Source organism: Clupea harengus, unplaced genomic scaffold (assembly GCF_900700415.2).
Source record: "Clupea harengus unplaced genomic scaffold, Ch_v2.0.2, whole genome shotgun sequence".
Taxonomy (NCBI): domain Eukaryota; kingdom Metazoa; phylum Chordata; class Actinopteri; order Clupeiformes; family Clupeidae; genus Clupea; species Clupea harengus.
Genome location: NW_024879651.1, coordinates 30,001 through 56,854, shown reverse-complemented (window position 1 = coordinate 56,854; position 26,854 = coordinate 30,001). Strand labels below are relative to the sequence as shown.

At 42.5% G+C, this 26,854-nt stretch overlaps 1 protein-coding gene and 1 pseudogene across 1 annotated transcript in view; both read right to left on the bottom strand.

The window, feature by feature from the left end:
• Positions 1 to 1,105, bottom strand: part of LOC122129455 — a 31,434-nt pseudogene extending 30,329 nt beyond the window's left edge.
• Positions 1,106 to 12,699: 11,594 nt separating this feature from the next.
• LOC122129454 (L-rhamnose-binding lectin CSL3-like) overlaps positions 12,700 to 26,854 on the bottom strand; it is a 19,332-nt gene continuing 5,177 nt past the window's right edge. The window contains exons 2-6 of the mRNA XM_042704371.1: positions 25,757 to 25,892; positions 25,309 to 25,484; positions 20,677 to 20,812; positions 20,280 to 20,441; positions 12,700 to 12,820 (exon numbers count right to left, since the gene is read on the bottom strand). Coding sequence (XP_042560305.1) covers positions 12,700 to 12,820; positions 20,280 to 20,441; positions 20,677 to 20,812; positions 25,309 to 25,484; positions 25,757 to 25,892 — 731 coding nt within the window. The remainder of the gene's footprint in view (positions 12,821 to 20,279; positions 20,442 to 20,676; positions 20,813 to 25,308; positions 25,485 to 25,756; positions 25,893 to 26,854) is intronic.

The following is a 26,854-nucleotide window of genomic DNA, read 5'->3' as shown; positions in this document are numbered from 1 at the left end:
AGTGAATTTCACATTGTACAGATATTCGAGTAAATTATACGTGTTCAGCGAAACATAGATTATAGTCAGTGCCGGCGAGGGCCGGGCGGCGTTTTGGGTGGGCCGGTATTTTGGACCATCCCCAACCCCGTCGGCCCACCGGGGATTCCCCCGGTATCCCCGATGGCCAGTCCGCCCCTGCACTCAGACACACACACACACACACCTTCTCAACGTCTCCCAGTCCTTCTGTGTCCAACAGCACCAGAGTGTGTCCTGTGTAAAAAAATATTATCACTTTAACATGCATGTGAATATGTGTGTGTGTGTGTGTGTGTGTGTGTGTGTGTGTGTGTGTGTATGGTCCGTGTGTGTGTGCTTGTGTGCTTGCGTGTGTGTGTGTGTGTGTGTGTGTGTGTATGTGAACATACACACCTGGTTTAGAGGGGTGAGATACACACCACATCCAGATTCCTTTGGTTTTGGACTCAATGGTGCTACCAAGGGCAAACCCTGAGAGGTCAAGAGGTCAAGAATGAGCATCATTTAGAGACGATGAGATGTGCTGCAAACCTTTGCTTCATGACACACCCATCAACATGTCTCCACCAATCACACACAATGGTTTAAGTCAGTCCTTTTGTAAGTCAGTCTTTTGTTATACCACTAGGCAAAGCTTTAGTATAAAGTAACACCAGTTTTGCACCTCCTCTGCTTCTCTTGACCTGAGTATACATCTGCTATTTCATATAAAGCATTCTTGGTGGTCCGTGTTTTTGGCCAAGTTCCTACACATCATATCTCCACCAATCAAACACACTGGTTTACCTGCCCATCATATCTCCACCAATCACACACACTGGTTTACCCACCCATCATATCTCCACCAATCACACACACTGGTTTGTCTGCTGCCTTTCCCCCCTGTGATCTGACCTGTTTGTTTTCCAGCCAGCCGGTTCATGAGGTAGGACTTCCCCGTGCGGTAGAGCCCCACCACAGCCACCACCACCACCGGCTCCTGGATCTGCTCCAGGATCTGTAGTGCCCCCTGCTGGACACTCATGCACCCGTCTGTCCCATTACCAATCAGACACACCGGGGCCTGCATGGACACTGGAGCCATCTCTGACACACACACACACACACACACACATTTAAATTCTTTATTTGAATCCACCAATCATATTCTTTACAGAAAGGATTCAAACATTTATCAGAGGTTGAATACAGTGACTCATGGATACAAGAAACATCTCCTACGCCAAACAGCAAGACTACCAGCTGATACAGAACAGAACTTTGCTAGTTGTTTAGATTGTCTCTTACTAAGTCCTGCCAGTCGTAGCCCACTGACCGAAAGTTAATGGACATGCCCCAGAATTCCAAATATCAATACTACCATCTTATGTGTATTTTAATCAAATATTTATTTTTAAGTTTTCAGCACAAAAACAAAACACACAACACATAATACACCCCGTGGCGACCTTACCTCTCTCACCCTTCCCTTCACAATTCGGACATATATAATTCGATGTCAGGTTGCATATAGTGGGAAAGAAAAAGAAGAACTAAAGTTAAGAACAAAATGATCAAAAATAGAACAATTATAGTAACAATAAAAATAGTCATAATAATTATAATAATATTCTTAGAAAAAAGTACTTTGTTTTGTATATATTTCAGACCATGTTGCTATCGTCGTTTCGTAGGCGCCATGCATTCTGGCAACAGAAATTTCAGAAACTACTATGTCAAGAAATGTGTTGAGCCATTGCAATCGAGTCAGTGTGTGTGGTGGTTGCCAGCATTGAGCTAGGATCTTTTTAGCAGCAGTCAACCCAGATAATGCTTTTCTTTTTTCTGATTTTGGAAATTGAAAAATATTCAACAGTGTGGCTGTGGGGGTGCAAGGTAAGTCCCTCCCTAACAATTCTGATAGTGTAGATGTCACCATCTTCCAGAAAATGAGCCACAGGCTCACAATACCAGTACATGTGCATAAATGTTCCCACATGACCACCAGTGCACAGATCACATAATGGAGAGGTAGAGCTCTTCATTGCATGGCGTTTTCTTGGGGTCAGGTAGGTTCTATGTATATAGTTCATCTGAATTTTTTGGTGGTCAGGATTCTTAGAGGATTCTATAATTAAATCCCACACTTTTTCCCATTGTATGGAGTCATCATTTTGATTCAGGTCATTTAATATGTAAATATGTGCACTTAATCATATTAGTGCTTTATCTTATATGTAAATATTTGCACTGAATAATATTAGTGCTTTATCTAATATGTAAATATTTGCACTTGCATTGCATTGCATAGCATACCAATAAATGCATAGAAATCAAAATGCATGACGTTTATCTGAATTTAAACAAAAGCACAAAATCTGCAAAACAAAAACACAGAGTTGAAATAGCGCACCCGGTGATCCTATAGATTTTAGCATGAACAATTCTTAACTCTTTCAAAATGTACAACTATTAGTTCTTTAACATTTACATTATGCATTGACCACGTTTCTGCACTCACAAATAAAAATACACTGCATGAATTTTTCAGCAATTGCAACTGCATTCCAGGTCTAAAGTATCGTAAAAACAAAAGCAGGACAATGCTCTCTATAACTCATGCGGTTAACGCCAAAATTATTATCTCGGTTAAAACCCTTGCAAATTGCTGTATAGCATTACATTTTGAGAGCGTCAGTAAACACAACTCATATGTACAGTACATTTATTCAATCATGTATTAAAATATCGAATTATTCATGGCGCGCTTCCAACGCGTGCTTAACTCCAACAGAGAGAAAGTAGCTCTGACTACGGTAGCGCAAAAAACCCAAATAATGTGTCAAAGTAAAATTACATACACACTTGCAGCCGCGGAGCCTCGTGCTTACACTGTAGCGAATGTGGAAACTTTTTGAACTTGTTAAAACCATAATACATTGGAGACCGTGACAATAGCATACAAGTAATTTGGGGAGAATTCACATAATTCAAATAAGGGTATATTTCAACTCTGTAACAAATCTCCCTTATCCATGTTGCCTACTCGTTCACATATTTTACAACTGTCTGCCTTAAGGGTGCAGAGACGATTATATCCACACACTAGGTCTTTGTCCTAACTGTAACAACCATAAAATGGTATTCATTCACAGATGGATCACAGTTTATAACTTATATCTTGGACCTACAGGTCGAAATTGGAACATAAATAAAAAATAAATCAAGTTTCAATAGTGAAAGAAGTATACTGACTAAGTGTGTTTTAGACTGAGCCGCTTCCCAAACAGATGCAGTGTAATAACAGATCTCTATTCGGACTTCATGACTCTGAGAAATCCTTGTTGAACGACGGCTTATATTATAAACACACAGACTGTTACGACCACATGTGTTGTGTTCTTTGTCACTTTCCTTCCCTTTTCTGTAGCTCCGCCCAGGTTGTGTTCCCCCTGATTGCCAGATGAGTTGCACCTGGCCAGGTGATCAAGCAGCAGATAAAGATTCCAGTTCACTGCTGCAGAGGAGAGGCTTCTAAGTAGGGGACTGCTGGTCTTGCTGCCTCGCAACTTGGGCTTTTGTTGTACAGCTATGTGTTGATGTGGTTGTCATGTAGTCATGTAGTCATGTAGTCATGTAGTCATGTAGTCATGTAGTCATGTAGTCATGTAGTGATGGAGTGATGGAGTGATGGAGTGATGGTATTAATAAATCCCACGTGGTGTCCATTTTGTGTTGTGGTGGTGGCAGTTCACTTCACTTGGGTCTTGTGTGTTGTTGTTGGAATAGCAGCAACTTTGTAGGTGGTCCACTTGTTGTGACCCTTGTGGGTTTGTGGCTGTTGCACTCCACTTTGTGTTGGTCACCTGTGGTGCTGTGTATGGTTGTGGGAAAATGCAGTAACTTCGTTCAGGTTTTGTTTGTTCGTTCCCCTCATGGTGGTAGCCATTTTGTGTCTTGTGGGAGTGGGACCCACTTTTTATGGCTACCTGTTTGGCTGCAATCCTTGCATCAAGTAGCAGCAGCTTTGTTGGCCCTTTTTGAATTAACTTAGACCTTGTTTGTCATAACGGCAAGCTTTTTGATTCCCCTCTGACTTTAAGTTAACACCTTTTTGTAAGAAGTAGTCCCTATTTTTGTTTTAGAGTACAATGATTAAACATTTGTACCGTCACAGTGAACTTGTTAGTCTTATTGTATGTGACTCACTGTTTATTCATTGTTTTAAGGGTGGGGGTGTTACGACCACATGTGTTGTGTTCTTTGTCACTTTCCTTCCCTTTTCTGTAGCTCCGCCCAGGTTGTGTTCCCCCTGATTGCCAGATGAGTTGCACCTGGCCAGGTGATCAAGCAGCAGATAAAGATTCCAGTTCACTGCTGCAGAGGAGAGGCTTCTAAGTAGGGGACTGCTGGTCTTGCTGCCTCGCAACTTGGGCTTTTGTTGTACAGCTATGTGTTGATGTGGTTGTCATGTAGTCATGTAGTCATGTAGTCATGTAGTCATGTAGTCATGTAGTCATGTAGTCATGTAGTCATGTAGTGATGGAGTGATGGAGTGATGGTATTAATAAATCCTATGGATTTGATACTTTTTAAAGGTGTTTTTCGTAGTTGTTTTGGGTCAGTGGTGGAATGATTGTTACGCCCCAACTTTAGTGGCCCTATGGGGCGAACAAACATTCCACCACTGACCCAAAACAACTACGAAAAACACCTTTAAAAAGTATCAAATCCATAGGATTTATTAATACCATCACTCCATCACTCCATCACTACATGACTACATGACTACATGACTACATGACTACATGACTACATGACAACCACATCAACACATAGCTGTACAACAAAAGCCCAAGTTGCGAGGCAGCAAGACCAGCAGTCCCCTACTTAGAAGCCTCTCCTCTGCAGCAGTGAACTGGAATCTTTATCTGCTGCTTGATCACCTGGCCAGGTGCAACTCATCTGGCAATCAGGGGGAACACAACCTGGGCGGAGCTACAGAAAAGGGAAGGAAAGTGACAAAGAACACAACACATGTGGTCGTAACACCCCCACCCTTAAAACAATGAATAAACAGTGAGTCACATACAATAAGACTAACAAGTTCACTGTGACGGTACAAATGTTTAATCATTGTACTCTAAAACAAAAATAGGGACTACTTCTTACAAAAAGGTGTTAACTTAAAGTCAGAGGGGAATCAAAAAGCTTGCCGTTATGACAAACAAGGTCTAAGTTAATTCAAAAAGGGCCAACAAAGCTGCTGCTACTTGATGCAAGGATTGCAGCCAAACAGGTAGCCATAAAAAGTGGGTCCCACTCCCACAAGACACAAAATGGCTACCACCATGAGGGGAACGAACAAACAAAACCTGAACGAAGTTACTGCATTTTCCCACAACCATACACAGCACCACAGGTGACCAACACAAAGTGGAGTGCAACAGCCACAAACCCACAAGGGTCACAACAAGTGGACCACCTACAAAGTTGCTGCTATTCCAACAACAACACACAAGACCCAAGTGAAGTGAACTGCCACCACCACAACACAAAATGGACACCACGTGGAGTGTAGTCATGTAGTCATGTAGTCATGTAGTCATGTAGTGATGGAGTGATGGAGTGATGGTATTAATAAATCCTATGGATTTGATACTTTTTAAAGGTGTTTTTCGTAGTTGTTTTGGGTCAGTGGTGGAATGTTTGTTCGCCCCATAGGGCCACTAAAGTTGGGGCGTAACAATTGGGGGCTCGTCCGGGATTGAACATCCATGAGGTAAATGTTTGTAAGGTTTTGTGAGTAGCTAATTGCCTTTGTGTTGTAGTGGTCATCTTTTTGTTAGATCATTTGTTGTTGTTTGTTAAGTGCTTGTGACTGGTAAGTTATCTGAGTGACCTGGAGTTTTGAGAGCATCGTGATTAGATAGCCGTCGGGCAAGACAATAGAGTCTTGCCACTTTGTTATTTTGCCTTTTTTATTTTTGGTGGTATACCTGGACGTGGGTACGTTTTCTGAGTAGGGCAGTAGGCTTTGTATTGGGTCTGCTGCCTGCTTACAGAGCTCAACGTTTAAAGGAGCCTCCCGGGGCGCCACTGAAGACTAGCTAGGCTAGTTAGCCATCTTGTTAGGCAGCTTGGGGTGCATCTCTACAGGTTGAGTCCAGTCATTTGCACTTTGCACAGCAACGGGGTGATCTTTCAGTGACTCTGCTTGTTATTTGGTCATTTTGTCTTGTGATGCTGTAAATTTGAAATTGTATTGAGAGCAGTGACTTGTGGTGCGTGACCTTTGAGTTGTGGATACTGCACTCCACATTTGTTGGGTCACTGTTTGGTTGCAGCTTAGGTGTAAGCTGGCAACATTTTGTTTGTAGTGATGACTACTGTTTGGTTGCAGCTTAGGTGTAAGCTGGCAACATTTTGTTTGTAGTGATGACTACTGTGTGACCCATTTGTGCGTTGTGGTTGTTGCAGTCCACGTTTGGTTGGGCCACTTTTGTGTTGATGCTCTTACATGTTTGAATTGCAGCTAATCAGTTGTGTAGTGCCCTTTTTGTTTGTGGGATGTGGTCACTCCAGAGATCAGTGGATCTTGGATTGGAGGGCCACACCCACTACATGATTAGGTCACTTTGTGTGTTGCTGGTTTCTTGCATCCATCACGGTAGCTTGTGTATGTGGGTGAAGACCACGTGGTGTCCATTTTGTGTTGTGGTGGTGGCAGTTCACTTCACTTGGGTCTTGTGTGTTGTTGTTGGAATAGCAGCAACTTTGTAGGTGGTCTACTTGTTGTGACCCTTGTGGGTTTGTGGCTGTTGCACTCCACTTTGTGTTGGTCACCTGTGGTGCTGTGTATGTGAGTACAGGTCACACGCAACCACGAAGCAACAATTTCCGGAACACTCGAATTTGAGTCAAAAGTGGTGCGAATCAAACTCGCCTGGGGCAACTAAAAGTCTACACAAATCTCATTAAGTAATCTACTCCAGTTTGTAATTAGTAAAATATGGTATACTTTTCGACAAAACGTTATAAGAAAACATGACTGCCAGACTCACCTTCTCAGTATGACGATAACAATAGTGATAGGAAAATAGAGCGGGTACGGTAATCTTGGCTAAAAGGGCTCCAGATCTTATAGAATGTATTCACTGAACCTCTGAGACTATATCTAATTTTCTCTAAGGAGAGAAAAGACAGTATATCTTTGACCCAGTGGGTGTGTTTGGGTGGGGCAGCTTCTTTCCATTGCAACAAGATGGAACGGCGTGCCAACAGTGAAGCTAAGGCCAAGGTCTTACGTTTTGCTACTTTCTGGCGTTCAGTATTTGAGACTCTCTCTGGAATTCTAAACCACAAGATTGACCCTGGCCCGTTTGTGGCACTGTTTGGGGTTATCCCGGAGGAACTGCAACTACCTGTCGCAAAAACATTTTTAACTCAGTTCCTACAATGTCACTACCCTATGCATATGATTACAAGAACGGGCAGGTAATCTGATGTTTTCAAGATGTCCAGAAGATGAAGAAGATCAATGTGTAAAATCAACACAACATTTCTCTTCCAATTTACGCCCCCATATAAAACAGGCCCTCTTCATAAGCAGGCTCATACTGATAATTATGTTACAGCAGTTGTATTGAATGTATTACAATGTAACTGTGGAAGGACACACACTGGATAACTCATGCAGCAACACACAAAAGCATGTTACTACCAGAAGAAGGTAGAAGGGGGGGGGGGCTTAACGCTTGTTAACTGGGTCATTAAATCATACACCACTGTAGATTACACTGATTTGATTTGATTTAGATTAATCAGCTTTGTAAAATGACTGGAGTGGAATAGAAAGCTGGAGAGTTTAAAGAGCAAAGAGTTAGAAACACACGCTTAAACTGCTATCCTAACACCATATGGTTAAACTGCCATTCCATAGTGAGCCCCAAACAAAATAAATAAAGAAATATATTAGATAGTTCATCAGATTGGTACTTTACGTGTCTTCAGCATTTGCTTTAAACAGTTCTTTAGATGGGTGCTTTAAACAGTTCTTCAGATGGGTGTTTTATGGGTGGCCTCCGAATGCAAAACATTATTCACCTTCCAGTCTGATGATATTTATAAAAAAATACATTTGATGTATGAAGAGAGAAAAATCCTGACGTCAAACTTTATACATGGAGTAATAAAGATTGCACTTATTTGGCTTGCATGGAGTATTGGTCAGTTTCTGACTGTTTAGATAGGAATAACATATCCAGTAATATTATAAATAGAGGTGTCGTCTCTTTTAGGTGGTTTTTAAAACATGACTTAGTAATTAAAAAAATCCAAACATTGAAAGAATGCTTCTGGAATAAGGCCTTCATTTATAAACGCTTTTTCAGAAATTGTGAGCTTCAAATTTTGAGGATTTCAAACTTACAGGCAAAAGTGGGCCAAGCTTAAACAGAGTGGGAAAGACAGACTGCTCTTCTGAATGAGCAACTCTTAACTGAATGAGCTTCTCAAATACTAATGGTGACCAGGGAAACCATGGAAACTATGTCACATTTAAAGCTGCACCAACAGAGTGAGAGAAAGTATTCTAGTAGGCCTAATTATCTTTGGATTTGGTTTTTCTAGATTCGAGATTTTCTAAAAAACTGTTTCAAGAATTTTGACACCAGTGCTGTAACCTTGATATTTTATATGATATGATGTTTTCTGTTTTTTAGTTTTACAGAGAAAAAAGCAAAAAGGAGATAAGTAAAGTGTTAAGTTAATTCTTACTCTTGCGTGTTGGTTTAGAGAGAGAGACCACCCGAAGCATTTAGTTGTAACAAGTGTAGTTTTACTGGTAAATAGGTCACACAAATTTCAGCCGGACCTGACTTCACACAGAGTTCTGTCACGCCAGACTGGAGAATGCATTCTGATACACAAAACAAAGAATCAGTGTTTTAAGGGCCAGACCCACTGATGTTACTTCCTGGGGGCCTCAGGTATCCGCCTCTAGGGGACTGTAAGTCTGATTCAGTAATAATTTCTACGTGACAATTATGGCTTTGTGAACATTTTCACTCCCTTACGCAGATGGCGCCTTTATCTCTTCTGCGCCCGGCTAGAAAGGCCTCTGACCTTGGACTGGTCAGCTAAGCTGAAACAGATGAATTCTTGTTATTCCAGGCCTCAGGTCTGAACACTGTGTTCTAACTGCACTAGTATACTGGTTAAATAGGCCTATACATTGGTAATATGAATAAGTTGTTAATAAATTAGTATTGAACTGAATTTATCTTAAAAAAAGGGAGCTCAAAGTAATGAACAACTATGAATTGAAGAAGCAAATCAAAGTAAAGAAGAATTTGAGTTTAAACACATTCTGTCCTTTTCTGTCTAACTGGATAGCCTCAGTTAGTTATACATCTAGTGAGGACAGAACACACTCAAATTATGCCTGGAAATGTATCAGAATATGACAGACCAGGTTTCATTTTTCAGGAAAATTAATTACATGAAAATAGAGGGAGCCTTTGTGAGGTGAAGGAGAAACTGGTTTGAGGAAGGCGAACAAAACGCTGCCTAATTCATCAGATTAGAAAGATCCTGGAATAAAACCAATTATTCAAAAACGTAATTGAATTATTACTGATGATCCCCATAAAATAGCGAATTTATTCAGATATCTCACTAAAACTAAGGCAATTATGGATGACCAAAAAGCTAAAGCTTAATTCGAGTGTGTGAGCCTTCAGCTCCATATTCACATCAGAGTGTTGAGTAATTCTCCCTTGGGAGAAACTACACTCTTGAGCCTGCTCTGTTTAGAGAGTAGCAGACATCTGATTCTCATTTATTCAGATATCTCACTAAAACTAAGGCAATTTTGAATGATCAAAATATTTGTGTGATGCCCCAATAACTAAAGTCCTGTTTGCCGTTCATCACCTAAAGCTCAATAAATCCCCAGGCGTTGACATCTGAACATCTGAATTTGATATCGCTGTCACAGAACAGTTTGCCCCTTCCTGCATGGTGTGTATACAGAAAGCATTAACCCCCCCCCCCCTCCCACTTTATCTCAGGGACTTTTAACGCTGATTGGAAAGCATAAGACAGATTCACTTTGCATTCACAACTGGTGACCAATTTGTCTTCTTCATAATGATCACAGAATCCTAGCTCAGATTTATGCCAAAACAACAAAAGCTGTTTTGGACCAAATGATTGATGAAACCCAATCTGGTTTCATGAGGCTTAGACATGTATCTGATAACATCAGACCTGTGCTAGTCCTTATTGACTGTGCTGATATTAGACATGTATCTGATAACACCACACCTGTGCTAGTCCTTATTGACTGTGCTGATCTTGGACATGTATCTGATAACACCACACCTGTGCTAGTCCTTATTGACTGTGCTGATCTTGGCAGTAATGGCAGGTATATTTTGTTTCTAGATTTCTGCAAGGCATTTGAAACAGGCAAACACAACTTTATATTTCAGGCCTTGGAGAAATTTGGCTTTGGTCTTCAAGGTTGAGAAAACACCTCTCAGCTTCAGCCTTTGTCATGGGAGTGGTTATGAGGATGTTCAACAGAGCCACAGTCTCAGATACCACCTACTGGTCACACAGCAGAGTGTTTAGTCTCAGATACCACCTACTGGTCACACAGCAGAGTGTTTAGTCTCAGACACCACCTACTGGTCACACAGCAGAGTGTTTAGTCTCAGATACCACCTACTGGTCACACAGCAGAGTGTTTAGTCTCAGATACCACCTACTGGTCAGACAGCAGAGTGTTTAGTCTCAGATACCACCTACTGGTCACACAGCAGAGTGTTTAGTCTCAGATACCACCTACTGGTCACACAGCAGAGTGTTTAGTCTCAGATGCCACCTACTGGTCACACAGCAGAGTGTTCAGTCTCAGATGCCACCTAGTGGTCACACAGCAGAGTGTTTTCAGCAGTCAGATACCACCTACTGGTCACACAGCAGAGTGTTTAGTCTCAGATGCCACCTAGTGGTCAGACAGCAGAGTGTTTTCAGTCGGACACTTCTTCAGCTCTGCTGTAATGAGGACCGTGACAGGAAGACTTTTTACCTGGACAAAGGTGTTAATAGTGCAGCACAGCCATTAGCATTCCCCTCCCAGTTTCCCCTTCTGATAGCCCAACAATAGGGACACAAATGTTAGAAGGACGTATACATGTCCTTATGGATGGAGGGGCAGAATGTTGTCATACTTAATACCTTAGAGAATCACCTCATGGAACCACCCAGCAATTTGTCAATACGGTTCAGAAGATGCTTCTGCACATATATGTTTTTATCTTGATTTGATGTTAGGGGAAAAGCAAACACACTTTTTGAGGAATGTTTTAACGAGTAACTACGTTTAGTAATTCATATTGTGAGTGACAGATTAACCCACCTGTTGTTCCCACTAGCCATCCAGGCTATATGCTATGTAGATTTCCTATTCGGGTCGTGTAAGAACACAGCATGGCATCAACAGTATGGCCAAAAGACGCCAGTTAGCATGCTAGCATGTTAGCAAGCTTGTATCAGAGCCAGCTGGGTAGTTGGTAGTGTTTGCTAGGTTCCTGCATACTTTTCAGGTAGGTACTTCGCTAGTATTAGACCAAAGCTTCATAATGCTGCTTTAATTTAAAAAATACATTTGACCTTGCAAACATTTTTTAAATTAGCGTACATTCCACATCCTACATCCTCAAGAGCGTCTGCAGCAACTTGAGCACCACAGCTGCTAACCCTCATGGACACATGCGAGGGGCTACAGACACACTCTGTTAAATTTGGTAGGATTTAGTTTTATACACGGGAAAAAATAAACATGCACTGTGAATGGCAGTGGGGGAAAACTCAAAGGGTACACACACACACACACACATAATTACCCTTGAGACCCTGGATGGACTGAGAGTTGGGTTTTAATGATGACCTCAGAACTAGACTCAAAGGGTAGACACACACACACACACACACACACACACACACACACTGATTTGCCCTTCAGATAAGGGGCCTTTGGCACTCTCAGTGGGGCCAGGAGTTGGGCTTTAATGATTGCACAAAATGACTTCAGAACTAGACCTTATCTTTGTTAAACTCTGAGACACACTCATAGTTTTTGAATGCTTTAATTGTTACATGCTTATGTGCGATAGTTGACAGGATGTCAGTGTTCTGTGTTTTCCAAGGACTAAACTAGAAAGATAGTTGGATTAAAATAGTCACCTCCACCTCCTGCAGCACTGCAGCCATCACCACCAGTAAGAACGTTACTCCAGATGTTTTCACATTGGGTTCGTTTTGCTGCTCCCCAACGCTAACCCTAACCCTAACACACAATACTACTACTCACACCTAACCCCAACCCCAACCCTAACACACAATACTACTACTCACACCTAACCCCAACCCTAACCCTTAACACACAATACTACTACTCACACCTAACCCTAACCCTAACACACAATACTACTACTTACACCTAACCCTAACACTAACCACAAGTTGGGAAGACTGGACTAGAAAACAGGAAGTACCTCCACCACGCTGCAGGACTCCAGCCATCACCAGCAGTAAGAATGTTTCTTAGAGCAACTTAGCCCAGCACTGCCAGATCCAATCAGTTCAGAGAGAAAATATCTAGAAACTGGTTTAGGAGTGAAGTTTGCTCTATTGCATGATCTCAGTAATGCAGCTGTAGGAGATGTCCAGGTTCTTGTAGGTCCCAGGACATCTGTCTGGGAAGATATTGCTTGATGCCATCACCGTGCACCTCTCCTTTCCATCACACCTTTACGGAGAATAAAACAAGACAAAATAAAAAACATTAATATGCCCATCAGAGGTGACGGTGAGGTCCTGATCTGGTCCTAATTTCGTCCTTATCTGACATTATCTGGCCCTAATCTGATCGTACTCTGGTCATAATCTGGTTTTAATCTGGTATGTTTTCAGATCATATACAAACTATTGAGAATATTTTATTAAAAACACTAGGCTGGACTCTTTTAAAAACCACTCATCATCTGTGTTACAATGAACATTGTATTGTGGTGATGAGATGCTCTGGTTCCTTACTGTTTGGAGGAACACAGCTGTAGGAGATGTCGAGGTACTTGTAGATGCCACCACACGGATCAGAGAAGATGCTGTTTGAGGCCTTCAGAAGGCATGTCGTCCTTCCTTCACATCTTTACAGCAAATACAAAGAGGCAAAATGTAAAACTGTACAACTGGTTTGCTGTTGATGAAACATGAGATCATATGTCCTTAACTCAACTCTCCCTTACGATAGGGAGCGTTTACTCACCTCTCCCTTACTATAGGAAGCGTTGTAGTTAACTCACCTCTCCCTTACTATAGGGAGCCTTAACTCACCTCTCCCTTACTATAGGGAGCGTTGTAGTTAACTCACCTCTCCCTTACTATAGGGAGCGTTGTAGTTAACTCACCTTACTATAGGGAGCGTTAACTCACCTCTCCCTTACTATAGGAAGCGTTGTAGTTAACTCACCACTCCCTTACCATAGGGAGCCTTAACTCACCTCTCCCTTACTATAGGGAGCGTTGTAGTTAACTCACCTCTCCCTTACTATAGGGAGCGTTGTAGTTAACTCACCTCTCCCTTACTATAGGGAGCGTTTTAGATGCAGAACAGTCGGTCTTGCGGAGTTGACTCGCAGGGCGTCCAGAAGAGCAGGTGGTTTTATCTCTCCGCCCGTAACTTGCAGTGTGGATACGGATTACATTGGAACCTGAAGAGGAAGACATCATAATTTGTAACAGAAGGAAAAGATAGCAGTACATAAGTCGACTATAAGAAGATTTACTGATAGCGGCCTTAATTCCACTGGTTTTCTAGAGTTCAAAACTTAAGGCTGGTTTCGCTCTAAGATGAAATGTCCCCAGTGGATCTAGACTAGAGGACCTTAAATGGCTGCTATGGAGAGATTTGGCATGCATGGTTGAGTTTTGTCCAGTGATACTGTTACTGGGACCAGTAAAGGTCTTAAGGGGACCAGTAGTAACTATGCTTACTGTCAAGCTTTATAGATCAGTGTGCATGCTCGTCATATAAGGAATGTGATCTAAAAAAAGACTTGAGGGAATACACACCACATTCCAGTTTTCTTTGATGCCCTTCACATGTCTGGCCGGACTCTGTTGGAAAGAAACAAAAGTAGATTTTGCCTAGAAGAATTTATTGTCTTATAGAATTGTTCAAATTAAAGTTAGACTGAACGTGTTTGGAGTGTAGTGTAAGATTATGGTGATGGGATGCTCCGGTTCTTTACTTGGAGGAACACAGCTGTAGGAGATGTCGAGGTACTTGTAGGTGCCAAAACACGGATCAGAGAAGATGCTGTTTGAGGCCTTCAGAAGGCATGTCGTCCTTCCTTCACATCTTTACAGCAAATACAAAGAGGCAAAATGTAAAACTGTACAACTGGTTTGCTGTTGATGAGACATGAGTTCACCACCACCACCACCACCCTCATTGGGCTCATCTCTGGGGGGGATGAGTCCGCTTACAGGTGGGAGATTGACCATCTGGTGACCTGGTGTGGGCAGAACAACCTGGAGCTAAATGCTCTGAAGACAGTGGATATGGTCGTAGACTTCAGAAGGAAACCAGCCCCACCCACCCCCATCACCCTGAGAGACTCCTCAGTCGACACTGCGGAGTCCTTCCGCTTCCTGGGCACCATCATCTCCCAGGACCTCAAGTGGGAGCTGAACATCAGCTCCCTCACCAAAAGAGCTCAACAGAGGATGTACTTTCAACGGCAGCTGAAGAAGTTCAACCTGCCAAAGACAATGATGGTGCACTTCTACACCTGCATCATCGAGTCCATCCTCTCCTCCTACATCACCGTCTGGTACACACACACACACACACACACACACACACACACAGGTGCACTTCTACACCTGCATCATCGAGTCCATCCTCACCTCCTCCATCACCGTCTGGTACGCTGCTGCCACTGCCAATGACAAAGGCAGACTGCAGCGTATCATCCGTTCTGCCGAGAAGGTGATTGGCTGCATTCTGCCATCTCTACAGGACCTGTTCGCCTCTAGGACCCTGATGCGGGCAGGTAAGATTGTGGCCGATCCCTCCCACCCGGGTCGCAAACTCTTCGAGGTCCTTCCCTCCGGCAGGAGGCTGCGGTCCATCAGGACCAAAACCTCACGCCACAAAACCAGCTTCTTCCCGGCAGCCGTTGGCCTTATTAACAAGGCCCGGGACCCCCACCTGACGTGGACTCTTATCCCGCCCCCACATCTCAAGTCTGTGTTATGTTAACACACACTACATTGCACACTGCACATTGCACATTCACTTTTGCACTCTTGCCCTGCGTTTTGCATTTTACCTCTAATATACTTTTTTATTTACATTTGTTTATACATATATTGTATCCTATATACTGTGTTTTATCTGAAGTACTTCTCTCATGTGTAGTACTTAGTGTGTTTTTATGTTTTTATGTTATGTGTAGTACTTATTCTGTTTCTATGTTTTATGTTCACTGTATGCACCTATACACCAGAACAAATTCCAGGTAGGTGTAAACCTACTTGGCATTAAATACTATTCTGATTCTGATTCTGATTCTGATGTCCTTAACTCACCTCTCCTTTACTATAGGGAGCGTTGTAGTTAACTCACCTCTCCCTTACTATAGGGAGCGTTGTAGATGCAGAGCAGTCGGTCCTGCGGAGTTGATTCGCAGGGCGTCCAGAAGAGCAGGTGGTTTTATCTGTTCGCCCGTAACTGGCAGTGTGGATACGGATTACATTGGAACCTGAAGAGGAAGACATCAGAATTTGTAACAGAAGGAAAATATAGCAGTACATACAGACGTGGACAACATTTTTGGTACCCTTCATTTAAAGAAAGAAAAACCCACAATTGTCACTGAAATAACTTGAAACTGACAAGCTCCAGTTTTGTCTCATCTGTCCAAAGGACATTCTCCCAGAAGCCCTGTGGCTTGTCAATATGCATTTTGACAAATTCCAGTTTCGCTTTTATATGATTTGCTTTCAACAGTGGTGTCCTCCTCGGTCGACTTTGGCTCAAACAGCGACTGATGGTGCAATCTGACACTGATGTACCTTGACCTTGTAGTTCACCTCTAATCTCGTTGGAAGTTGTTCTGGGCTCTTTGGTTACCATTCGTATTATCTGTCTCTTCAATTTGTCATCAATTTTCCTCTTGCGGCCACGTCCAGGGAGGTTGGCTACAGTCCCCTGGACCTTAAACTTCTGAATAATATGTGCAACTGTAGTCACAGGAATATCAAGCTGCTTGGAGATGGTCTTATAGCCTTTACCTTTAACATGCTTGTCTATAATTTTCTTTCTAATCTCCCGAGACAACTCTGTCCTTAGCTTTCTGTGGTCCATGTTCAGTGTGGTACACACCATGATACCAAACACCACAGTGACTACTTTTTACCCTTTAAATAGGCAGACTGACTTATTACAAGTTTGAAGACACCTGTAATGCTAATTAGAGGACACACCTTAGTTTAACATGTCCCTATGGTCACATTATTTTCAATCTTTTCTAGGGGTACCATCATTTTTGTCCAGGACAGTTTGATTCATTTTTTTTTTTCATTATATTGTTGAACCACAATTCAAAAGCAATGTCTGCTTTTCATTAGTTCATTTTCAGTAAATTTGTATTTATTATTACTTTTGTCAGTTTCAAGTTATTTCAGTGACCATTGTGGTTTTTTCTTCCTTTAACGGAAGGGTACCAACAATTTTGTCCACGTCTGTATGTCGACTATAAGAAGATTTACTGATAACACCCTTAATTCAACTGGTTTTGGGGAGTTCAAAACTTAAGGCTGGTTTCGCTCTAAGATGGAATGTCCCCAGTGGATCTAGACTAGAGATACTTAAATGGCTGCTATAGAGAGATTTGGCATGCATGGTTGAGTTTTGTCCAGTGATACTGTTACTGGGACCAGTAAAGGTCTTAAGGGGACCAGTAGTAACTATGCTTACTGTCAAGCTTTATAGATCAGTGTGCATGCTCGTCATATAAGGAATGTGATCTAAAAAAAGACTTGAGGGAATACACACCACATTCCAGTTTTCTTTGATGCCCTTCACATGTCTGGCTGGACTCTGTTGGAAAGAAACAAAAGTAGATTTTGCCTAGAAGAATTTATCGTCTTATAGAATTGTTCAAATTAAAGTTAGACTGAACGTGTTTGGAGTGTAGTGTAAGATTGTGGTGATGGGATGCTCCGGTTCTTTACTTGGAGGAACACAGCTGTAGGAGATGTCGAGGTACTTGTAGGTGCCAAAACACGGATCAGAGAAGATGCTGTTTGAGGCCTTCAGAAGGCATGTCGTCCTTCCTTCACATCTTAACAGCAAGAGCAAAAAGGCGAAATGTGTTGTTTGAATCATTGGCTTTTTCCTACAACAGCAACAAGGTACTTGAAGGTTTCAGGTCCAACTGGAAAAATTCTGTTTCACACTTTCACCAGACCTGATGGCTTGCCTTCACTACTCAGTAGGGCTGAAGATGCAGAAACCCATTTTCACTGTAAAACTGGTTTGCTGTTCATGAAACATGAGTTCACATGTCCGTAACTCACCTCTCCCTTACTATAGGGAGCGTTGTAGTTAACTCACCTCTCCCTTACTATAGGGAGCGTTGTAGATGCAGAACAGTCGGTCTTGCGGAGTTGACTCGCAGGGCGTCCAGAAGAGCAGGTGGTTTTATCTCTCCGCCCGTAACTTGCAGTGTGGATACGGATTACATTGGAACCTGAAGAGGAAGACATCAGAATTTGTAACAGAAGGAAAATATAGCAGTACATACAGACGTGGACAACATTTTTGGTACCCTTCATTTAAAGAAAGAAAAACCCACAATTGTCACTGAAATAACTTGAAACTGACAAGCTCCAGTTTTGTCTCATCTGTCCAAAGGACATTCTCCCAGAAGCCCTGTGGCTTGTCAATATGCATTTTGACAAATTCCAGTTTCGCTTTTAAATGATTTGCTTTCAACAGTGGTGTCCTCCTCGGTCGACTTTGGCTCAAACAGCGACTGATGGTGCAATCTGACACTGATGTACCTTGACCTTGTAGTTCACCTCTAATCTCGTTGGAAGTTGTTCTGGGCTCTTTGGTTACCATTCGTATTATCTGTCTCTTCAATTTGTCATCAATTTTCCTCTTGCGGCCACGTCCAGGGAGGTTGGCTACAGTCCCCTGGACCTTAAACTTCTGAATAATATGTGCAACTGTAGTCACAGGAATATCAAGCTGCTTGGAGATGGTCTTATAGCCTTTACCTTTAACATGCTTGTCTATAATTTTCTTTCTAATCTCCCGAGACAACTCTGTCCTTAGCTTTCTGTGGTCCATGTTCAGTGTGGTACACACCATGATACCGAACACCACAGTGACTACTTTTTACCCTTTAAATAGGCAGACTGACTTATTACAAGTTTGAAGACACCTGTAATGCTAATTAGAGGACACACCTTAGTTTAACATGTCCCTATGGTCAAATTATTTTCAATCTTTTCTAGGGGTACCATCATTTTTGTCCAGGACAGTTTGATTAATTTATTTTTTTTTCATTATTTTGTTGAACCACAATTCAAAAGCAATGTCTGCTTTTCATTAGTTCATTTTCAGTAAATTTGTATTTATTATTACTTTTGTCAGTTTCAAGTTATTTCAGTGACCATTGTGGTTTTTTCTTCCTTTAACGGAAGGGTACCAACAATTTTGTCCACGTCTGTATGTCGACTATAAGAAGATTTACTGATAACACCCTTAATTCAACTGGTTTTGGGGAGTTCAAAACTTAAGGCTGGTTTCGCTCTAAGATGGAATGTCCCCAGTGGATCTAGACTAGAGATACTTAAATGGCTGCTATAGAGAGATTTGGCATGCATGGTTGAGTTTTGTCCAGTGATACTGTTACTGCGACCAGTAAAGGTCTTAAGGGGACCAGTAGTAACTATGCTTACTGTCAAGCTTTATAGATCAGTGTGCATGCTCGGCATATAAGGAATGTGATCTAAAAAAAGACTTGAGGGAGTACACACCACATTCCAGTTTTCTTTGTTGCCCTTCACATGTCTGGCCGGACTCTGTTGGAAAGAAACAAAAATAGATTCTGCCTAGAAGAATTTATCGTCTTATAGAATTGTTCAAATTAAAGTTAGACTGAACGTGTTTGGAGTGTAGTGTAAGATTGTGGTGATGGGATGCTCCGGTTCTTTACTTGGAGGAACACAGCTGTAGGAGATGTCGAGGTACTTGTAGGTGCCAAAACACGGATCAGAGAAGATGCTGTTTGAGGCCTTCAGAAGGCATGTCGTCCTTCCTTCACATCTTAACAGCAAGGGCAAAAAGGCGAAATGTGTTGTTTGAATCATTGGCTTTTTCCTACAACAGCAACAAGGTACTTGAAGGTTTCAGGTCCAACTGGAAAAATTCTGTTTCACACTTTCACCAGACCTGATGGCCTGCCTTCACTACTCAGTAGGGCTGAAGATGCAGAAACCCATTTTCACTGTAAAACTGGTTTGCTGTTGATGAAACATGAGTTCACATGTCCGTAACTCACCTCTCCCTTACTATAGGGAGCGTTGTAGATGCAGAACAGTCGGTCTTGCGGAGTTGACTCGCAGGGCGTCCAGAAGAGCAGGTGGTTTTATCTCTCCGCCCGTAACTTGCAGTGTGGATACGGATTACATTGGAACCTGAAGAGGAAGACATCATAATTTGTAACAGAAGGAAAAGATAGCAGTACATATGTCGACTATAAGAAGATTTACTGATAACACCCTTAATTCAACTGGTTTTCTGGAGTTCTAAACTTAAGGCTGGTTTCGCTCTAAGATGGAATGTCCCCAGTGGATCTAGACTAGAGGACCTTAAATGGCTGCTATGGAGAGATTTGGCATGCATGGTTGAGTTTTGTCCAGTGATACTGTTACTGGGACCAGTAAAAGTCTTAAGGGGACCAGTAGTAACTATGCTTACTGTCAAGCTTTATAGATCAGTGTGCATGCTCGGCATATAAGGAATGTGATCTAAAAAAAGACTTGAGGGAATACACACCACATTCCAGTTTTCTTTGTTGCCCTTCACATGTCTGGCCGGACTCTGTTGGAAAGAAACAAAAGTAGATTCTGCCTAGAAGAATTTATCGTCTTATAGAATTGTTCAAATTAAAGTTAGACTGAACGTGTTTGGAGTGTAGTGTAAGATTGTGGTGATGGGATGCTCCGGTTCTTTACTTGGAGGAACACAGCTGTAGGAGATGTCGAGGTACTTGTAGGTGCCAAAACACGGATCAGAGAAGATGCTGTTTGAGGCCTTCAGAAGGCATGTCGTCCTTCCTTCACATCTTAACAGCAAGGGCAAAAAGGCGAAATGTGTTGTTTGAATCATTGGCTTTTTCCTACAACAGCAACAAGGTACTTGAAGGTTTCAGGTCCAACTGGAAAAATTCTGTTTCACACTTTCACCAGACCTGATGGCCTGCCTTCACTACTCAGTAGGGCTGAAGATGCAGAAACCCATTTTCACTGTAAAACTGGTTTGCTGTTGATGAAACATGAGTTCACATGTCCGTAACTCACCTCTCCCTTACTATAGGGAGCGTTGTAGATGCAGAACAGTCGGTCTTGCGGAGTTGACTCGCAGGGCGTCCAGAAGAGCAGGTGGTTTTATCTCTCCGCCCGTAACTTGCAGTGTGGATACGGATTACATTGGAACCTGAAGAGGAAGACATCATAATTTGTAACAGAAGGAAAAGATAGCAGTACATATGTCGACTATAAGAAGATTTACTGATAACACCCTTAATTCAACTGGTTTTCTGGAGTTCTAAACTTAAGGCTGGTTTCGCTCTAAGATGGAATGTCCCCAGTGGATCTAGACTAGAGGACCTTAAATGGCTGCTATGGAGAGATTTGGCATGCATGGTTGAGTTTTGTCCAGTGATACTGTTACTGGGACCAGTAAAAGTCTTAAGGGGAGGGACCAGTAGTAACTATGCTTACTGTCAAGCTTTATAGATCAGTGTGCATGCTCGTCATATAAGGAATGTGATCTAAAAAAAGACTTGAGGGAATACACACCACATTCCAGTTTTCTATGATGCCCTTCACATGTCTGGCCGGACTCTGTTGGAAAGAAACAAAAGTAGATTTTGCCTAGAAGAATTTATCGTCTTATAGAATTGTTCAAATTAAAGTTAGACTGAACGTGTTTGGAGTGTAGTGTAAGATTGTGGTGATGGGATGCTCCGGTTCTTTACTTGGAGGAACACAGCTGTAGGAGATGTCGAGGTACTTGTAGGTGCCAAAACACGGATCAGAGAAGATGCTGTTTGAGGCCTTCAGAAGGCATGTCGTCCTTCCTTCACATCTTTACAGCAAATACAAAGAGGCAAAATGTAAAACTGTACAACTGGTTTGCTGTTGATGAGACATGAGTTCACCACCACCACCACCACCACCCTCATTGGGCTCATCTCTGGGGGGGATGAGTCCGCTTACAGGTGGGAGATTGCCCATCTGGTGACCTGGTGTGGGCAGAACAACCTGGAGCTAAATGCTCTGAAGACAGTGGAGATGGTCGTAGACTTCAGAAGGAAACCAGCCCCACCCACCCCCATCACCCTGAGAGACTCCCCAGTCGACACTGCGGAGTCCTTCCGCTTCCTGGGCACCATCATCTCCCAGGACCTCAAGTGGGAGCTGAACATCAGCTCCCTCACCAAAAGAGCTCAACAGAGGATGTACTTTCAACGGCAGCTGAAGAAGTTCAACCTGCCAAAGACAATGATGGTGCACTTCTACACCTGCATCATCGAGTCCATCCTCTCCTCCTCCATCACCGTCTGGTACACACACACACACACACACACACACACACACACAGGTGCACTTCTACACCTGCATCATCGAGTCCATCCTCACCTCCTCCATTACCGTCTGGTACGCTGCTGCCACTGCCAATGACAAAGGCAGACTGCAGCGTATCATCCGTTCTGCCGAGAAGGTGATTGGCTGCAATCTGCCATCTCTACAGGACCTGTTCGCCTCTAGGACCCTGATGCGGGCAGGTAAGATTGTGGCCGATCCCTCCCACCCGGGTCACAAACTCTTCGAGGTCCTTCCCTCCGGCAGGAGGCTGCGGTCCATCAGGACCAAAACCTCACGCCACAAAACCAGCTTCTTCCCGGCAGCCGTTGGCCTTATTAACAAGGCCCGGGACCCCCACCTGACGTGGACACTTATCCCGCCCCCACACCTCAAGTCTGTGTTATGTTAACACACACTACATTGCACACTGCACATTGCACATTCACTTTTGCACTCTTTCCCTGCGTTTTGCATTTTACCTCTAATATACTTTTTTATTTACATTTGTTTATACATATATTGTATCCTATATACTGTGTTTTATCTGAAGTACTTCTCTCATGTGTAGTACTTAGTGTGTTTTTATGTTTTTATGTTATGTGTAGTACTTATTGTGTTTCTATGTTTTATGTTCACTGTATGCACCTATACACCAGAACAAATTCCAGGTAGGTGTAAACCTACTTGGCATTAAATACTATTCTGATTCTGATTCTGATTCTGATGTCTTTAACTCACCTCTCCCTTACTATAGGGAGCGTTGTAGATGCAGAGCAGTCGGTCTTGCTGAGTTGATTCGCAGGGCGTCCAAAAGAGCAGGTGGTTTTATCTGTTCGCCCGTAACTGGCAGTGTGGATACGGATTACATTGGAACCTGAAGAGGAAGACATCAGAATTTGTAACAGAAGGAAAATATAGCAGTACATACAGACGTGGACAACATTTTTGGTACCCTTCATTTAAAGAAAGAAAAACCCACAATTGTCACTGAAATAACTTGAAACTGACAAGCTCCAGTTTTGTCTCATCTGTCCAAAGGACATTCTCCCAGAAGCCCTGTGGCTTGTCAATATGCATTTTGACAAATTCCAGTTTCGCTTTTAAATGATTTGCTTTCAACAGTGGTGTCCTCCTCGGTCGACTTTGGCTCAAACAGCGACTGATGGTGCAATCTGACACTGATGTACCTTGACCTTGTAGTTCACCTCTAATCTCGTTGGAAGTTGTTCTGGGCTCTTTGGTTACCATTCGTATTATCTGTCTCTTCAATTTGTCATCAATTTTCCTCTTGCGGCCACGTCCAGGGAGGTTGGCTACAGTCCCCTGGACCTTAAACTTCTGAATAATATGTGCAACTGTAGTCACAGGAATATCAAGCTGCTTGGAGATGGTCTTATAGCCTTTACCTTTAACATGCTTGTCTATAATTTTCTTTCTAATCTCCCGAGACAACTCTGTCCTTAGCTTTCTGTGGTCCATGTTCAGTGTGGTACACACCATGATACCAAACACCACAGTGACTACTTTTTACCCTTTAAATAGGCAGACTGACTTATTACAAGTTTGAAGACACCTGTAATGCTAATTAGAGGACACACCTTAGTTTAACATGTCCCTATGGTCAAATTATTTTCAATCTTTTCTAGGGGTACCATCATTTTTGTCCAGGACAGTTTGATTCATTTTTTTTTTTTTCATTATTTTGTTGAACCACAATTCAAAAGCAATGTCTGCTTTTCATTAGTTCATTTTCAGTAAATTTGTATTTATTATTACTTTTGTCAGTTTCAAGTTATTTCAGTGACCATTGTGGTTTTTTCTTCCTTTAACGGAAGTGTACCAACAATTTTGTCCACGTCTGTATGTCGACTATAAGAAGATTTACTGATAACACCCTTAATTCAACTGGTTTTGGGGAGTTCAAAACTTAAGGCTGGTTTCGCTCTAAGATGGAATGTCCCCAGTGGATCTAGACTAGAGACCCTTAAATGGCTGCTATGGAGAGATTTGGCATGCATGGTTGAGTTTTGTCCAGTGATACTGTTACTGCGACCAGTAAAGGTCTTAAGGGGACCAGTAGTAACTATGCTTACTGTCAAGCTTTATAGATCAGTGTGCATGCTCGGCATATAAGGAATGTGATCTAAAAAAAGACTTGAGGGAATACACACCACATTCCAGTTTTCTTTGTTGCCCTTCACATGTCTGGCCGGACTCTGTTGGAAAGAAACAAAAGTAGATTCTGCCTAGAAGAATTTATCGTCTTATAGAATTGTTCAAATTAAAGTTAGACTGAACGTGTTTGGAGTGTAGTGTAAGATTGTGGTGATGGGATGCTCCGGTTCTTTACTTGGAGGAACACAGCTGTAGGAGATGTCGAGGTACTTGTAGGTGCCAAAACACGGATCAGAGAAGATGCTGTTTGAGGCCTTCAGAAGGCATGTCATCCTTCCTTCACATCTTAACAGCAAATACAAAGAGGCAAAATGTGTTGTTTGAATCATTGGCTTTTTCCTACAACAGCAACAAGGTACTTGAAGGTTTCAGGTCCAACTGGAAAAATTCTGTTTCACACTTTCACCAGACCTGATGGCTTGCCTTCACTACTCAGTAGGGCTGAAGATGCAGAAACCCATTTTCACTGTAAAACTGGTTTGCTGTTCATGAAACATGAGTTCACATGTCCGTAACTCACCTCTCCCTTACTATAGGGAGCGTTGTAGTTAACTCACCTCTCCCTTACTATAGGGAGCGTTGTAGATGCAGAACAGTCGGTCTTGCGGAGTTGACTCGCAGGGCGTCCAGAAGAGCAGGTGGTTTTATCTCTCCGCCCGTAACTTGCAGTGTGGATACGGATTACATTGGAACCTGAAGAGGAAGACATCATAATTAGTAACAGAAGGAAAAGATAGCAGTACATAAGTCGACTATAAGAAGATTTACTGATAGCGGCCTTAATTCCACTGGTTTTCTAGAGTTCAAAACTTAAGGCTGGTTTCGCTCTAAGATGAAATGTCCCCAGTGGATCTAGACTAGAGGACCTTAAATGGCTGCTATGGAGAGATTTGGCATGCATGGTTGAGTTTTGTCCAGTGATACTGTTACTGGGACCAGTAAAGGTCTTAAGGGGACCAGTAGTAACTATGCTTACTGTCAAGCTTTATAGATCAGTGTGCATGCTCGTCATATAAGGAATGTGATCTAAAAAAAGACTTGAGGGAATACACACCACATTCCAGTTTTCTTTGATGCCCTTCACATGTCTGGCCGGACTCTGTTGGAAAGAAACAAAAGTAGATTTTGCCTAGAAGAATTTATCGTCTTATAAAATTGTTCAAATTAAAATGAGACTGAACGTGTTTGGAGTGTAGTGTAAGATTGTGGTGATGGGATGCTCCGGTTCTTTACTTGGAGGAACACAGCTGTAGGAGATGTCGAGGTACTTGTAGGTGCCAAAACACGGATCAGAGAAGATGCTGTTTGAGGCCTTCAGAAGGCATGTCGTTCTTCCTTCACATCTTAACGGGGAAAGAAAAAGGGGCTACATGTGTTCTTGACAAAACAACCCAGTCATTCATAGCAGGTACTTGTAGGTTTAAGGAAACGGACTGGAAAAGATGCTGGTTTAGACTTTCACCAGACGTGACATCTTGTCTTCACTTTTTACATTTACATTTAGTCATTTAGCAGACGCTTTTGTCCAAAGCGACGTACAAGGGAGAGCAGAGATTTTTACACAGAAACCCCTTTACACAGCAGAACTTGTGTCTTTTTAAGGTCATGTACTGACCGATTCCTTATTATGGGGAGTGTTGTGGCAGCGTAGCAGTTGGTATTGCTGAGCTGATTTGCAGGTCGTCCAGAAGAGCAGGTCGTTTTATCTGTCCGGCCGTAATTAGCTTTGTGGATGTGAATTACGTTTGAACCTGGGTTGGAAGGACAGACGTTATGTTTTGACAAGTAAGCAAAAGATTGCAGTTGATGTATCAACAACAAGGATGTTTTACTGCCACTGGTCTCCAATCAACAGCCTCAGTCAGCGATATGCACAGGTCGGAGTTGTAGTATTTGACAATTTATGTCAGTTGACAAAGATGCTTGCTTTTAGTGGCGGTCGAATTGAAGTGTGGTCTCGGGTTCACTTGGGATGCCCCCAGATGGAGTGGCGTGAGAGATCCTGATGTGGCTAACTACAGCGTGACCCGGGAAGACATCACAATTAAGGGATTTTCCTGGCCTTTTTAACGTTGGCTATGTTACGTATATTCCTTATGTATGTTGCCAGCAAAATGACGGATCAACTCAAAATGTATCTTTTCAGCAGTTCTATTTTCAAAACAAACAAAATCTCAACAATTTTCCATGCATACCTAAACTAATACAGACCACCCAATGTGCCATTGTCCAGTGTCCATTTCAATCGTCTGTTTGCGATAGTATGTCCATTCAAGGAAAAGCACATTGTAATCCGTGTGGCACTGAACTCTGTCCGTTGGACCGTGGCATAAACAAAACAAACGAAACCAAAACTCTCACGGTCTGTATGAGCGCACCTTGAAACTCCGACGGTCCGTATGTGGAAGGAAAAGCCGGCGTCACTGAAACGCCGCAGGCTCCGTGACTCAAAGGCCTGTGGCCCAAAACGTTTAGCGTCTCCGCGTCTCTCAGGCATGTGTTACAAACGCCGACCGTCTCGCGTCTCTCCCAAGCATCTGGCCCAAACACCGACCGTCTCACTCTGCCCGTCACCACCTTTCCGGGAATTCTATATCCTCTTTCGAACCCCGTTGACCTCTTAATGCGTCAAACTAAAAGTTTTAATCAAACAGTGTCCCAACCAACACCCATCGATCACACGACAAAATAACATATATAATCAAAGAAAACA